The 16,262-nt window shown below is 44.6% G+C and overlaps 1 protein-coding gene across 1 annotated transcript; it reads right to left on the bottom strand.

Moving 5' to 3' along the window:
* Window positions 1-832: 832 nt before the first annotated feature.
* Window positions 833-13,888, bottom strand: slc1a1 (solute carrier family 1 member 1). The gene is made up of 12 exons (XM_029674608.2): window positions 12,702-13,888; window positions 7,979-8,119; window positions 7,568-7,660; window positions 7,244-7,358; window positions 7,051-7,093; window positions 6,713-6,823; window positions 5,669-5,853; window positions 5,135-5,242; window positions 4,443-4,565; window positions 2,555-2,749; window positions 2,084-2,218; window positions 833-1,709 (listed from the first exon to the last, which is right to left on the bottom strand). The coding sequence occupies exons 1-12, from the start codon at window positions 12,799-12,801 to the stop codon at window positions 1,469-1,471; spliced, it is 1,590 nt and encodes a 529-aa protein (XP_029530468.1). The 5' UTR covers window positions 12,802-13,888; the 3' UTR covers window positions 833-1,468.
* Between the last annotated feature and the right edge of the window lie 2,374 nt (window positions 13,889-16,262).

Raw genomic sequence — 16,262 nt, 5'->3', positions numbered from 1 at the left:
AAAACACATGGTGGCTAATGTTGCAAACGTTCGATCTTGAAAGTGTCTCATGTCATGTTTTTTTCCTCCCTTTTACAAGCGCTGGTTTTATGAATAGCTTCGAACCCCCCTCACATTTCTACCAAGTCTGGTCGTATACTGTATGTGCTATAGCCAGGGATGAAAGCAAGACGGTACGCTCCAGTATGGCGTCCCAGCAAAATAAATAGTGGGGTTATGCCGTACTGGTAAAACATGAGCCTGTCACAATATTTCAATACATTTTTTTCAAGAACCATTACACCATTATTTATCAATAGGCTACCGCATGTCAGAGGCATGAAAAATGAGCAAATGGACTGGAACGGGTGGGATAGCCTACGCTCCAAAAATGCGATGTGGCTCGACAAGAACACTGACATTTTCCCAAGGCAGAGATGAATGGCCGACACCAAGACGCTAACGAACAGCAGTGGGCGCATAAATTCTGGCCTAATGACAATTGTCAAAATGTCATTACACTTTGTGGTGTTTTGTGTCTCTTTCCATTCACCACTGTTTGGAGGCTGGAAATATATTTTGAGTGGATGATTGTGTACGAGTAGACTAATAGGCTAAAGGAGCCCTTTTGAAGTGATTGTTGGACAAACAGATTAAAACATAATGATTAGTTGTGTTTATGCCACATTTACATTTTTTAATGACAGATCTTTTTATTTCTTAAAAAAAAAACTTTATACCCCTTTTTCTGGTGATATCCAATTGGTAGTTACAGTCCCGTTCAGACTTGGGAGAGGCGAAAGTCGAGAGCCGCGCGTCTTCCGAAACATGACCCTGCCAGCCGCACAACACCGTCCAACTGGCGACCGTGTCAGCGTGCATGCGCCAGGACCGCCACAGGAGTCGCTAGAGTGTGACGGGACAAGGACATCCCAGCCGGCCTAACCGTCCCCTAGCCTGGACGACACTGGGCCAATTGTGCGTCGCTTCACGGGTCTCCCGGTCGCAGCCGGCTGGGACACAGCCTGGGATTGAACCCAGATCTGTAGTGACATCTCAAGCACCGCAGTGCCTTAGACCGCTGCGCCACACGGGAGGCCTTAATTATAAATCTTTACGAATGAATAGGGATTCTATATGCAATTCTATGATGAAGTGCGTACACACATAGGCGGTCCCGTACTGGGAAGAAATTAAATTGACTTTCACCCCTGGCTATAGCCAACTCTTCTATCCTTGTCAAGCCGTACTACACTGTATACATGGCAATGAGCGAACATAGACAGGAGTTGGCTAAATCACAAACAGACTAGCCTGGTACCAGGTCTGTTTGTGTTGTCTCGCCAACACCAATAGTCGTTGTCACGCCAATGACCATAGGAGTTGGCAAGACAGCACAAACAGATCTAGAAACATGCTTACAAACAGGATGGGACCACCAGGCTAACATCTAGCAGCAATGGCACTTCTTGGCTCCCCGCCCTCCTTCCTAAAACTGTGAAGTCTCGGTGAAGGAGATGGCGTCGGTCTTGTCGATGGTGAAGCCGCCGTTGACATAAGACTTTTTCTCACACTCCTCATCGTCCAGCGTGGTCTCCAGGACGAAGGGGTTGGTCACGTCCACGTCCGAGGTGATGTCCATCCTCTCCAGCTCCCGCCTGGACAGCTTCTGGACAATGCCAGCTCCGTAGGCATCCCCCAGCACGTTGATCATGGTGCGGAAGCGGTCTCTAAAACAGCCGGAGGGGGTATGGTGAGTGACTATTGTCTGTTGATTATGAGTTAGTTAAAGATACTGTTGACTTTGCAATATCACATCATCATACGTTGTTGGGCAACTCCCTGCTTACAGACATCAACAACAACAAAATGTATTCTGCCAAGACTGGCCCTCTTGGGCATTGCTCAAGGGATGGCACAAATCGGGAAGACAAAGTAGTGGCAGTCTTGACAAATTGAAATTCTGTTTTCTCTTAAGAAGTCGCACCACTGCGTATGGTGATGTTATATTGCTGAGTCTACCTTTAACACCTCACACTGTTGTATTCATCACTAAAATAATAATTGATCTTGACAATATTACGCTCAACAAGGTATTACTCACAGTAGCCAATCCACAGCAACAATTAAAGTGACATCATTTGCAGGTAGTCCAACGGCAGTCAGCACAATCACCATGGTGACAAGTCCAGCGTTAGGTACACCGGCAGCTCCGATGCTGGCTACTGTTGCTGTTATACTGAAATTGGAGTATGTTAACATCTTTACAATTCCCTTACCCTGACATATTATTAGGTCAGATGCTTGATACCAACATAATGACACGACAGATGGTATAAATGGATGTGACAGCTGATTTCACCTGATTACAATTGAGTTTTTTCAGTTTTGTCAAGCTCAAATATGTTTTTTTTCCCTTACATCACTGAGTGGCATACTCATTCAGAGCAGCTGAAGTCCAAGGCCACCAAAGGCTATGGGTTCTGATCACAAGTATACGAAGACACTTTAACTTGCTCAAATTATGTACATAGAATATCAAATCTAATTTTGACGTAGGCTGTTGGTGATTTACCTGATGGTGACAATCTGACCCACATCCAGAGAGTAGTCGTTGAGCTGGGCAATGAAGATGGCAGCAACCGCCTCGTAGAGAGCCGTGCCATCCATGTTGATAGTGGCGCCCACAGGCAACACGAAGCGGGTAATCCTCTTGTCGATCCGGAGGTTCTCTTCGGCACAGCGGAAGGTGACCGGCAGGGTGGCAGAGCTACAGGTCGTATTTAAGTTGAATGCAGGATGGATTGTATAGATAGATAGATGGATGGATACATAGATAAGTCAGCCATTACATCTATGCTTTGCTATACACAACAGATTGTACAGTCGTGGCCAAAAGTTTTGAGAATGACACAAATATAAATGTTCACAAAGTTTGCTGCTTCAGTGTCTTTAGATATTACTATGGAATACTGAAGTATAATTACAAGCATTTCATAAGTGTCAAAGACTTTTATTGACAATTACATGAAGTTGATGCAAAGAGTCAATATTTTCAGTGTTGACCCTTTTTCAAGACCTCTGCAATCTGCCCTGGCATGCTGTCAATTCACTTCTGGGCCACATCCCGACTGATGGCAGCCTATTCTTGCATAATCAATGCTTGGAGTTTGTCAGAATGTGTGGGTTTTTGTTTGTCCACCCGCCTCTTGAGGATTGACCACAAGTTCTCAATGGGATTAAGGTCGGGGGAGTTTCCTGGCCATGGACCCAAAATATCGATGTTTTGTTCCCCGAGACACTTAGTTATCACTTTTGCTTTATGACAAGGTGCTCCATCATGCTGGAAAAGGTATTGATCGTCACCAAACTGTTCCTGGATGTTTGGGAGAAGTTGCTCACAGAGAATGTGTTGGTACCATTCTTTATTCATGGCTGTGTTCTTAGGCAAAATTGTTGAGTGAGCCCACTCCCTTGGCTGAGAAGCAACCCCACACATGAATGGTCTCAGGATGCTTTACTGTTGGCATGACACAGGACTGATGGTAGTGCTCACCTTGTCTTATCCGGACAAGCTTTTTTCCGGATGCCCCAAACAATCGGAAAGGGGATTTATCAGAGAAAATGACTTTACCCCAGTCCTCAGCAGTGCAATCCCTGTACCTTTTGCAGAATATCAGTCTGTCCCTGATGTTTTTCCTGGAGACAAGTGGCTTCTTTGCTGTTCTTCTTGACACCAGGCCATCCTCCAACCGTCTTCGCCTCACTGTGTGTGCAGATGCTCTCACACCTGCCTGCTGCCATTCTTGAGCAAGCTCTGTACTGGTGGTGCCCCGATCCCGCAGCTGAATCAACTTTAGGAGACGGTCCTGGCGCTTGCTGGACTTTCTTTGGTGCCCTGAAGCCTTCTTCACAACAATTGAACCGCTCTCCTTGAAGTTCTTGATGATCCGATAAATGGTTGATTTAGGTGCAATCTTACTGGCAGCAATATCCTTGCCTGTTAAGCCCTTTTTGTGCAAAGCAATGATGACGGCATGTGTTTCCAAGCAGGTAACCATGATTGGCATAGGAAGAACAATGATTCCAAGCACCACCCTTCTTTTGAAGCTTCCAGTCTGTTATTCAAACTCAATCAGCATGACAGAGTGATCTCCAGCCTTGTCCTCGTCAACACTCACACCTGTGTTAACGAGAGAATCACTGACATGATGTCAGCTGGTCCGTTTGTGGCAGGGCTGAAATGCAGTGGAAATGTATTTTTGGGATTCAGTTCATTTGCATGGAAAAGAGGGACTTTGCAATTAATTGCAGTTCATCTGATCACTCTTCATAACATTCTGGAGTATATGCAAATTGCCATCATACAAACTGAGGCAGCAGACTTTGAAAATTAAATATTTGTGTCATTCTCAAAACTTTTGGCCATGACTGTATGATCCTGAATAGTGACTGAGGCTTACCTGGAAGAGATCATTAGAGCAGTGACCAGTGCCTGGGCCATCCCTAAGGTAAAGGTATACGGGTTCTTCCTCACAATGGCAAAGTAGATCAGCGGCAGACAAATGGTGGAGTGGATAGCTAGGCTAAGGAGAGAAATAAAACATTACATTGCCATGAAAAAAAAAGTGTCTGATTAAAAAATAGTGATGATCAAACAAGTTTTGACTCGTTGTAAGAAATAGCTGACTAACCCCTGGCGTTAACTGGGGACTAAAACTCTCCTCCTCCAGCTTATAATAACACAATGACCAGAGTTGCGTCCCAAATGGCATCCTTTTCCTTTTATAGTCTACTACTTTATGACCAGGGCCCATAGGTCTCTGGTCAAAAGTAGTGCACTATATAGCCATTTGGGACACACATGACTGCGTTCCCCCTCACTAAACTCAGTTTCCTTTTGCTGGACACCCAGAAGCATCATTCTGTCCGGTAAATTTACGGGTTGGACAGGCGTTCGCCAAAGGCCTCATTACCGCAACTGCAGGTTGAGCAGTTTTAAATGTCCTTGGTTCTTATCTGTGCCGGGGCAGAGCTGGGCTTTTACAGTATCTTTGCAGGAAACCTGGACCCTAATGCCAGCTATAAATCTAGCATTGTTGTGGTGAAGTATCAGATAGAGAAAGAGGGACTAAGATGGCTGGCTCAGACTCACCCACTCAGCACTGTCACCATGTACAGGCCCATCTTTCTGAAGATCTCCCAGTCTTCTACCTCAATGATCTTGGCAGCTATGAGGAAGAGTATCCCCACTGGCATGTAGCTGTAATTGCAACAATACACTCTTAGAAAAAACGTTTCTGAAAGGGTTCTTTGACTGTACCCATAGGAGAACCCGTTTTAGTTCCAGGTCGAACCATTTTTGGTTCCAGGTAGAACCCTCTGTGGAAAGGGTCTATACGGAACCTAACATGGTTCTACCTGGAACCAAAAAGGGTTCTTCAAAGGGTTCTCCTATAGGGACAGCCGAAGAACCCTTTTAGGTTCTAGATGACCACTTATTTTTTCTGAGTGTAGTGTTGTTAATGCCATTGTTATGATCATCATCATCACTGTCATCATCACCACCACAGAAATGTTAGCTTTACATCTACAATAGCATAGAAAACAGCTACCGTATGAATTCACCTAAACAGCTGTTGTGTACTGTAAGTGAGAGATGTATGTCGTCTAACAGGCTGTATCGTACCACATGATAATCTGGACTAGCCTCATGGTGGCCTCGTTTAAAGCGTCAAAGAATTCCAGCAGAATGCGTCCCCTTTCGCCCATCTTGCCGATGACGAGGCCGAACGCCACACAGAACACGATGAGGCCCAGCACGTTGATCCCATCAGAATATGACCCGACTACCTTATAGTCCTTGGTGATGTTCTGCAGAGGGGAAAAATAAGGAAGAAAGTAGTTTAAATTCAAAATAGATTTTGGTCAAAAGATTCACTTGTGGGGCCTCCCAAGTGGTGCAGCAGTCTAAGGCACTGCATCTCAGTGCTAGAGGCGTCACTACAAAGCCAGCTGCGACCGAGAGACCCATAAGGCGGCGCACAATTGGCCCAGCATTGTCCGGGTTAGAGGAGGGTTTGGCCGGCCGGGATGTCCGCAGGAGTCACGCTCTATAGCGACTCCTGTGTATTCTGAAACGGTCGCCAGTTGGACAGTGATTCCTCCAACACATTGGTGCGGCTGGCTTCCGGGTTTAGCGAGCAGTGTGTCAAGAAGCAGTGCGGCTTGGCAGGGTCGTGTTTGGGAGGACGCATGGCTCTCGAACTTCGACTCTCCCGAGTTCGTACGGGAGTTACAGCGATGGGACAAGAATGTAACTACCAATTGGCTATCACAAAATTGGGGAGAAAAAGGGATTAAAAATTGTGTTACAATGGGCTGACATCCATGTCTTGAGCTTTTTCCTCAGATCACAACATAGTGACCCGTCTACACAGTGGCATCATAATGTAAGTTGATTTATGGTCATATCCATCACATTAGATGTGGGTGGTCAGGTGTAGATTCACAAAGGCTAAGTTGAAGACCCACATTTTCAACCCACAAAGACAAAAGATTGTGATTGGACAGATAGTCATCTGATTAACTTGAACCACATCTGATTAACTAATCAGGTTTAAAAAGTAAACCACATCTGATTAAAAGTAAACCAGGCTTAGCAGCTTTGATCCTATCAAATCACAGCTTTTGACACGCAGGTGGATAAACACATGGAAACAGTGACACCTACCTCTGGGGGGAAAATGGTTGCTATGACAGCGGTAGAGAGAGGAGGGAACATTGTAATTGTAGTGTTCCCCTTCACTTTAGGTGGTTCCAGCTCTTTGCGCTTTGTCTTGTACTGGAATGATTGAATAGGTTGAATTGAAATAGTTACATTTGACATGGTTACATTTTTAATGTAGGATCATGTTTTCTCTTCAAAGTGCAGTGATTGTTTAGCCTGGCCCCAAATCGGTTTGTGCTGTCTTGTCAACTCTTATGAGAATTGGCAAGACAGCGCAAACACACCTGGTACCAGGCTAGTAACTGAAAGCTTTAATGTACAAATCAGACAATGACGGTTACCTGTTGGAAACAAGCCTGCAGTAGGTTTTCAGGAAACATGTTTCTGTGGAACAAGACATGTTGAGATGGCAACAATGTGAGACAAATGTGGAAATGTTATACACACTGCACCTCCGACTGATGGAGAACGGACCTTTTGTAGAAATTCTACAAAACTATTCTTCTATATGATGGTATGAAGCGTAGCTGTCACCTGACAAGATCCAGTAGAGTGTCGACAGTGGTGACGTTTGGTGTGGTCCCTGTCCTGTCGATATGTTCGGCCTCCTGAGAGACACCAGGTTTGATGGTCATCACCAATACAATACCTGGAACACATGTTATAACCATCAGTCAATATTCAGCTTTCAATGGTGACGTGTAAATAACAATATGTTACATAGTTAGTCTGTCACTCACTTAATCTGAAGCATGAGGCACTGAAACCTTCCACATTTTGTTCAGTGCGTCATGCTTCATAACAGACGGGGAGCAGCTGAAAGAGAATGAGACCAAGCCAGTCATCCTGTTAACTCACCCAGAATAACTGCGATGATGGTGGTGGAGAAGTAATACACCACAGCCCTCAAACCTATCTTTCCAGAAACTTCCGAATCCAGGGCGGCGACTCCTGTGACCACAAACAAGACAGAAAGACAATTAACCTGTTGTTCACCCAAAGCAGACATGTCTGTCAACAAGTCTCAATGACAATCACTATTTCATTTGTCCTAAATATCGAAGATATCTTGGCGCAACAATGACCTGCCGCAGGTGTCTAGACGCAGAACTCAAGAAGATCCGCTTGCCATGGCCCGAGGCAAAGAAAGCTGCCCATGTTCTTCTAGGAACTAAGAGGATTAATACTTAAGATATCTTAACCTTCTCTGATGGCCCTCTTCTTTAAACATAGCGCTGAGTGACTGAGATGCAATTCATCCCAAGTTACCTGTTATCATGCTGGAGATGATGAGGGGCAGGATGACCAGCTTGAGCATCCGCATCAGGATCTCTCCCGGGAAGCCAAAATACTGCTTATGAAGGTGGGAGAGGGAGGCATATTCCCTGACCACCACCCCAAGACCTATCCCTGAGGGAGAGAGGGAAGGAAGGAGAGAGGAGGAGGGAGAGTGGGAGAAAGAAAGAGATAAATAAGACAGCCAATTCAAGAGGTTGGTTCACACAGGTTAGTTCAATGCGTGGCTAGTTCGATACATCACACTGTATTATTGCAGACTGTGTCCCACGCTAGCCACACACTGAGTATGAGGCATTTTCACAGTGGAAATTTAAAGTGGGAGAACAGAGAGAGAGGGCGAGATAATGATGACAAAAAGGAGCAATATTGATGTTTGACCTGCCTGCCACGTCAAATTAAAACGGAAACATCATTATCATTTCAGAGCTGCCCTGTAAGCTACCACAATATTATGCCCATGTCATTTTCTTGTTTTTAGTTTTACGGGCCAAGGTTGCTCTGGGTTTCATGACGCTGGCTCAAGGTTGTGACATTGAGGAAAACACTTCCTTTAGCCATAAGCTGCTAGAGTAGCATTGCTATTGCTGACCTGCGCAGCAACAACGACCTTGGAGAGCATTAGTTTATTGGCCAAGCGGGCTGCCTGTCTTGGCGTTTTTATAAGGCTCATTGCGCATCGCTGTGGGGGGTTTTCGCCCATAAATGCCACATACAGTGAGTTTCTCAAATCCCCCCACCACCCTGAGTGTGTTATCAACCATTACAGGCCACCATAAAATAACCTTGTGCAAGGTGATGACACAGCGAATCGTAACTGAACAAGTTACATCATTCCTAATGAAAAAGAAAACCTCTCATAATGAATACACTGTATAGTAGTGGTTTAGTGTTAATGGTGGTGGTAAGGTTAGAAACTGTTGTGGGGGCTACTGGATGGGTCATGTTGACATGCTGAGAACCAAATACGCCCAAATAGACATTGCACAAGCCTAGACGAATACTACTGAAACAAACAAGTGATTCATAAGTTATGTTGTAATTAGCATTTTGCCATGCAATTTCTATGTAAATATCAGGCAATTTCTGTGGTAAAATAAAAAACAATGTGCTTCCAAAAATGACGAATCGCACTCTCCATGCCGTTTTCTGATCAGTTTTCATGGTTTAATTAAAAGGATGAGTCGGCACATCTCTTGAGATCTGGGTCGGTATTCAGAAAGCATCTTAGAGTATGTGTGCTAGGATCAGTTTTGTCTTTTAGATGCTAATAAATATGATTATATGGAGAAGGGGGACCTGATCCTAGATCAGCACTCCTACTCTGAGAATACAGGCCATGTGGAGATGGAAATCTTGCAGTATTTGCATTTTAGTCATTTAGCAGACACTCTTATCCAGAGCGACTTACAGTAAGTAGTGAGTGCATGCATTTTCGTACTGCCACAACAGGACAGTTATTGGCAAAGATAAATTACTTACTTATGAATGAAACATACATGATGACGGCCAACAATACCGCCCATGTAATTACTTAAGTACAGAACTGGCATGAAAGGGGCTGCCTTGCCATTAAAGAGTAGTGGTCAGCAACAGAGGCCACATGGTGGAGTAGTGAATTTTTGTCATCCAATGGCAGAACTCATTTTCTGTTTAAGGTGTTCCATGGCATCCAACCAAATTACAGGCTGACAAGAGTGCTCATCTCAGCATGTAATTCAAACGAGGTCCTGACTTCTCTGTTGTCACTCAAGATTCCATGTCACTTAATTAGGGGTGTTAATTAAAGGCGTATTTTGCCATTTCTCCAATGAAATTCACGAAAAATTAAGGCTCAATCAGAACACTCAAACTTTGGCCAGAATTCAAATGGGACACTACTATGGCCACCTAAAAGTCCACGGCTTCCTTATTTATATATATATTTTTTATTTACCACTTTTTTCTCCCCAATTTCATTGTATCCAATTGGTAGTTACAGTCTTGTCTCATCGCTGCAACTCCCGTACGGACTGGGGAGAGGCGAAGGTCGAGAGCCATGCGTCCTCCGAAACACAACCTAGCCACACTGCACATCCAAACCGGAAGCCAGCCGCACCAATGTGTCGGAGGAAACACCGTTCACCTGTCGGCCTGGTCAGCGTGCACTGCGCCCGGCCCGCCACAGGAGTCGCTAGTACGCAATGAGACAAGGATTTCTCTGCCGGCCAAACCCTCCCTAACCCGGACGACACTGGGCCAATTGTGCGTCGCCCCATGGGCCTCCCGGTCGCGGCCGGCTGCGACAGAGCGTGGGCTTTAACCCAGAATCTCTGGTGGCACCACTGCGCCACCCGGGAGCCTCACTATTTATATTTTTTAAAGATTTTATTGAATATATATTTTTTAACTATACAAAACATATTATACAAACAACAACGTACAGATGCACACAAACATCCACAACATCACCCCTGCCCAGACCCACCTGCTCCCACCCTCATCACTCCGCCATATGGCCTCAAACTGCACCATTTTCTTTCTCTCAGTCGCCCACGCACTTTCAACATTCAGATAATAAAGCATTTGACCTTTCCATTGTTTTAACGATGGAGGATTGGTTGATTTCCAGTTAAGGATATGTTTTCCCCCCCAAGATGATTGATGAGAAAAGTATCGTCCAACCCATCAGGTATCTCACTGCACCCTCATATGCCATGTCCCCGGGTTCCAATTGGCTCTTTTAACCCCCACTCCTCTCCACTGCAGCTCTTAAAATGTAGGAAAGATCAATACAAATAGAAATGGATGATCAATTTTGCCATGTGCATTTGGACCAACACAGGTTTATGTTGACATTGTAAAACTCTGCTTAAGCAGAGATGGTGTAATCCTTGTGGAGGACACTTCAAAGTCAGCATTTATCATTTAATTGGTCGAAAGCCTTTAAAACGCATTAGACACAATACTGCCACTGAGCCAAAGTCCATTTAGTTCAGAAAATTATAAATGTCCAACCATTAAGAAGCCAAGCAAGCACCAACAATAATTGTTGAAGGGTAGGACAATTCGGTGACAGGGGCCATACAAATCGGTGTGTAATTCTTTCTAAAAACAAGGGGTCGCAGGCAGCTTCAGAGGGGGGTTGTGAATAAATCTAAATAAATAATAGCCTTCTCTGCATAATAAAGTGATACGTTCCATAATTAACAATGCATTTTTAGATTAATTGTCCACCACCACCATTAGCCTTTCGCTCTGAGCTCATCGTTGCATTTTAGCACTTGAATGCTGAATGACAACAAAGGAGCATATTATAGTTTATACCATGGCTAGACTGTGTCGTAGGTTATTTCCACAGGACTCCAAAGCCCCCGGTTGATTATTCCTTATGTATTTTATATCTACTAAATAAATGTCATAAGCCAGAAATGCTGTGGTGGGCTGGGCCATATCAGAGCCATATATGGCCCCTGAATCACACTATTTGCGAATCACATTGACAGGACCTTGCATGCAGAACAGCTGTACCGACTGACTGGACTGAAGGAGCCAGTGGAGTGTGCCGCTTCAGTCTAGTCACGTTCGACTGGGGCTGCGAGACAGGCTCTGGGAGGCAGCAAAGCTCAGCACAGGGAACCCTGTCTCTGTCGGAGACTGGGCAATGAATGGCGTAGCAGCAGCAGAAACTGCGAACGCATAATGATCAGTCACACACGTGCACAATTATGAACAGTCACACACACAGATACACTCATGAACAGCCACAGTCACACACTGTTTGCATCCATCTTCGAACATCCTCACAGCATAAGCACACACACAGATGCATGCACAGCCTGGTCTCATACACTAGATGTAACATAGTAAACGTAAATCCAGAACATCCAAATTAGTATGTTACGTTTGGTTTGCTTACACAAGACAGATGGTTACTTAAGGCAAAAACGTAAACGTGTAGCAACCCAAAGGTTGTGAGTTCAAATCTCATCATGGACAACATTTTAGCTCATTTGCACCTTTTCAACTACTTACTACCTTTTTGCTACTTTGCAACTACTTAGCATGTTAGCTAACCTTTCCCCTAATTATTTTATCCAACTCTTGCCCTAACCTTAACCCTTTAACCTAACTCTTAACCGTAACCCCTAGCCTAGCTAATGTTAGCCACCTAGACAGAATTCGTAACATATCATATATTTTGAAAAATGTGTAACATATTGTACATTTTGGAAATTTGTAACATATAACACAAATTGTAATTCAGAATATATCATACGAAATTGGTGATGGACATCCACAAATTAATACATACAAAACGCAACATATACTAAATGTAGTCTCTCGGATTTACATACAGAATCATACGAAAGGCTCTGAGACCAGGTTGGTATGCAGCATGCACAAGCCGACATTATGCACACAACACACACATGCGTGCACATTGCTATTCTAATCAACCAGCCCCCAGCCCTACGCATCCAAGAGAGGCTGCTGGATGACTCCAAGCCTGGACTGCAGCAGAGGAATACATCAGGAGAGAAAGCAATGACAAAAAAAAGGACAGAGGGAAGGGGAAATGGGTAGGATGCACCACCACTGACAGAGCAAGGAGAGAGTGGAGACAGATGGGCAGCCTCGCGGAAGGGTGACATCAAGCAAGGCTTCTTCACGTTAAGCAGAGCGCAGACATTATGGGGGCTTCGCTTTCACTTACCTAACAGCACCGACACAATGGTTGCAATAAGCAGCCAGTTCCTCTTCAGCAAACCTTTGAAGTCCCAGCCCCTGCGTTCTTTCTTCCCCATCATGTCCATTGGTGTGGCTGTTGGTTGTTTCCTTTAGCCCCCGCAATAGAGAGCACAAATGGGAGTCGGGACTCTCGGGAGACACAAAAGGCTCCACGTATCAGGCGGCCAGCTGACAGATTCAGCAGACAGTAGAGGCGGCTAGTAGCTGTCTGCGCTGCTGCTATAGCTACCAGAGGATGCAGCTAGCCTGCCTGGCTGTCAGTTGTTTCTGATGGAGAGGGACTGGAGAGAACCGCCTCCTGTGTGTGTCTCTGTGTTTGTGTGAGGCAGAAAGTGTGTGTGTGTGTGACGGAGAGAATGAGAGGGGGAGATACATCACCAGGTTTTTATCCATAGGGTCACCTCCAACCCCCCACCATTACACGCACACACACACCCACCCACCTACACACCCCGAGAGCTGCTCAGTCTGGGGTCTTTCTCCTTCATTACATCTAGGAGATTAAAAATATATTCTCCAGAGACAGTCACTGAATGCAATAGCCTACTTTGCATGGGTAGTATCCTAACAGAGTTGGTATAATATGGAGAAATGGCACAATATTGTTTGGCTGGCTGCTGGATTATATGCGTACAGACAGTTAACCATTTCTGGGAGGGATTGGAAAGATTTGGCAGTGATGTTACAGACGGCCTATGAAAAACCCTTTTCAAAGGGCGTCCTTGGTTTCACAACTGTAAAACATGCATGGATCATTAAAAGCATAAAGAAACATGTATGGATAATTATGGGTCTTTTCTGACATGTACTATCAAATGATTAACTCAATGTTCATAGGAGTCGTATGATTCATGGGAATGCCTTTCCATTTTTTTTTTTTGTGCATCAATTGTTCAAATGTCAAATGTTTGGATGAATGTAATTAACTGTTTTGTTTTGGACTCCAAACTGTTAGCCCTCCAAGACAGGATTGTGGGGAGGCACCAAATCTTATCTGAGATTTTATTGTATCGCCTATTTGGCCTGGCAACAACAGCCCCGCACAGAGTCTATTCCTTAACTATACTGCCACCTACTGTGCCTTAGACACCTGCACCTAATCTTTACACTATCTAACACACAAAATGCATTGTATAAGAATATATGACACAAGATCCTTTAATAAAAATGCCCATTGATAGAAATACCATTCTAATTGAACATTGAGAAGATCTCATTTCTAAACATACATTCTGCTGTCCTTTTTTCTTCATAACATTGTTCAGTATGCAGCGCATTCAGACCCCTTGACTTTTTCCACATTTTGTTACATTACAGCCTTATTCCTTATCCATCTACACACAATACCCCATAACGACAAAGCGAAAACAGGTTGTACATTTTTGCACGTTTATTAAAAATAAACCTTATTTCGATAAGTATTCAGACATTTTGCTATGAGACTCAAAATTGAGCTCATGTGCATCCCGTTTCCATTGATCAACCTTGAGATGTTTCGACAACTTGGAGTCCACCTGTGGTACATTCCATTGATTGGACAAGATTTTTTAAAAAGCACACACCTGTCTATATAAAAGGTCCCACAGTTGACAGTCCATGTCAGAGCAAAAACCAAGCCATGAGGTCGAAGGAATTGTCTGTGGAGCTCCAAGACAGGATTGTGTGGAGGCACCAAAATATGTCCGCAGCATTGAAGGTCCCCAAGAACAAAATGGCCTCCATCATTATTACATGGAAGAAGTTTTGAACCACAAAGACTCTTCCTAGAGCTGTCCGCCCGGCCAAACTGAGCAATCAGGGGAGAAGGGCCTTGGTCAGGGAGGTGATCAAGAACCCGGTGATCACTCTGACAGAGCTCCAGAGTTACTCTGTGGAGATGGGAGAACCTTCCAGAAGGACAACCATCTCTGCAGCACTCCACCAATCAGGCCTTTATGGTAGAGTGGCGAGGCGGAAGCCACTCTTCAGTATAAAGCACATGACCGCTTGCTTGGAGTTTGCCAAAAGCCACCTACAGACTCTCAGACCATAAGAAACAAGATTGAACTATTTGGCCTGAATGCCAATCGTCACGTCTAGAGGAAACCTTGCACCATCCCTATGGTGGTGGCAGCATTATGCTGTGGTGACGTTTTTCAGCGGCAGGGACTGGGAGGCTAGTCAGGATAGAGGGATAGATGAATGGAGCAAAGTATAGAGAGATCCTTGATGAAAACTGACTGGGGCAAAGGTTCACCTTCCAACAGGACAACGACCCTAAGCACACAGCCAAGACAACACAGGAGTGGCAAGCCTCTGAATGTCCTTGGGTGGCCCAGCCAGAGCCTGGACTTGAACTTGATCTAACATGACTTGAGAGACCTGAAAATAGCTGTGCAGCAACGCTCCCCCATCCAACCTGACAGAGCATGAGAGGATCCGCAAAGAATAATGGGAAAAACTCCCCAATTACAGGTGTGCCAAGCTTATAGCGTCATACCCAAGAAGACTCTAGGCTGTAATCGCTGCCAAAGGTGCTTCAACAAAGTACTGAGTAAAGGGTCTGAATACTTATGTAAATGTAATATTTCCATTTTTTATTATGAATACATTTGCAAAAAAAATCTAAAAAACCTGTTTTTGCTTTGTCATTATGGGGTATTGTGTGTAGATTGATGAGGGGAAAAAACAATATAATCCATTTTAGAATAAGGCTGTAATGTAATATCGCGCCCATAACGAAGCGTTCCAACAGGGCTACGTAGCCTGTGGCTCAGTTGGTAGAACATCGGGCTTGTGGGTTCTATTCCCACGGGGGAGAATGTATGCACTCAGTCTGGATAAAAGCGTCTGCTAAAATGCTTAAACCTGGGTGTCAGACAGTGTGGCTGTTGTGGAGTCTATTGCGTTCGCTCCCTGTGGTGCTATGGGAGGATCCGATGCCTTCAGAAGAGTGACTTTCTGAGGAGGCGTAAGGCGACTGGGGGTGAACTCAGATATCTTTTTTTTTGTGGTAGGAGAATCAGAATTAGCTAAGACGTCTCATCTGCAGAATATGCTTACATGATTGAACTTTTGAACTCTTGTTATTAGAATGTTTCCCTTCGGAATCTGGTGTTGGCAGCGGCACTTCCTCATATGGCCTCAGTCACCTGGGGCCCAGAGAGGGGAGAAGTCAGGCTTGTCTATCACATGTCCCTGTTGCTGTGCAGAATATCAGAAAGAGAATAGAGCAAAGGAGGTCAGAAGGGAACATTGTTTCCATATGTGAATGTGTCTTTACCAATTGCAAACCATGTGAAGGGATGGCGTGAGTAATGGGGAACCAATCGCCAATCACAATGTCTGTACGTCAGTCACCCCCTCCTTGCACCTTGGGGGAGATTATTCTCTCCCCCAGTTCCCTTTTTAGCAAGGTGGAGACTAAGAAATAACAAATGTCCTTATATTAAGTTCTTAGAACTGAACAAAACTATCTCTATATTTGGGGCCAAGGTCTGGCACAGGAGGTGTGGGGTTGGTGTCTGGAGCTATTGTACGTCATCGC

This window comes from Oncorhynchus nerka, linkage group LG12 (assembly GCF_034236695.1).
Source record: "Oncorhynchus nerka isolate Pitt River linkage group LG12, Oner_Uvic_2.0, whole genome shotgun sequence".
Classification (NCBI taxonomy): domain Eukaryota; kingdom Metazoa; phylum Chordata; class Actinopteri; order Salmoniformes; family Salmonidae; genus Oncorhynchus; species Oncorhynchus nerka.
Note: the sequence above shows the minus strand (reverse complement) of the source record. Positions and strands in the feature narration are given on the sequence as shown.

Excerpts from the sequence above, each read along its gene's own strand:
- slc1a1 (XM_029674608.2), bottom strand. The coding sequence starts at position 12,801 with ATGGACATGATGGGGAAGAAAGAACGCAGGGGCTGGGACTTCAAAGGT. Across the intron at positions 2,750-4,442 it reads GCTCTAATGATCTCTTCCAG|CTCTGCCACCCTGCCGGTCA; the intron begins GTAAGCCTCAGT and ends TACGACCTGTAG. Across the intron at positions 1,710-2,083 it reads GTTGCTGTGGATTGGCTACT|AGACCGCTTCCGCACCATGA; the intron begins GTGAGTAATACC and ends CGGCTGTTTTAG.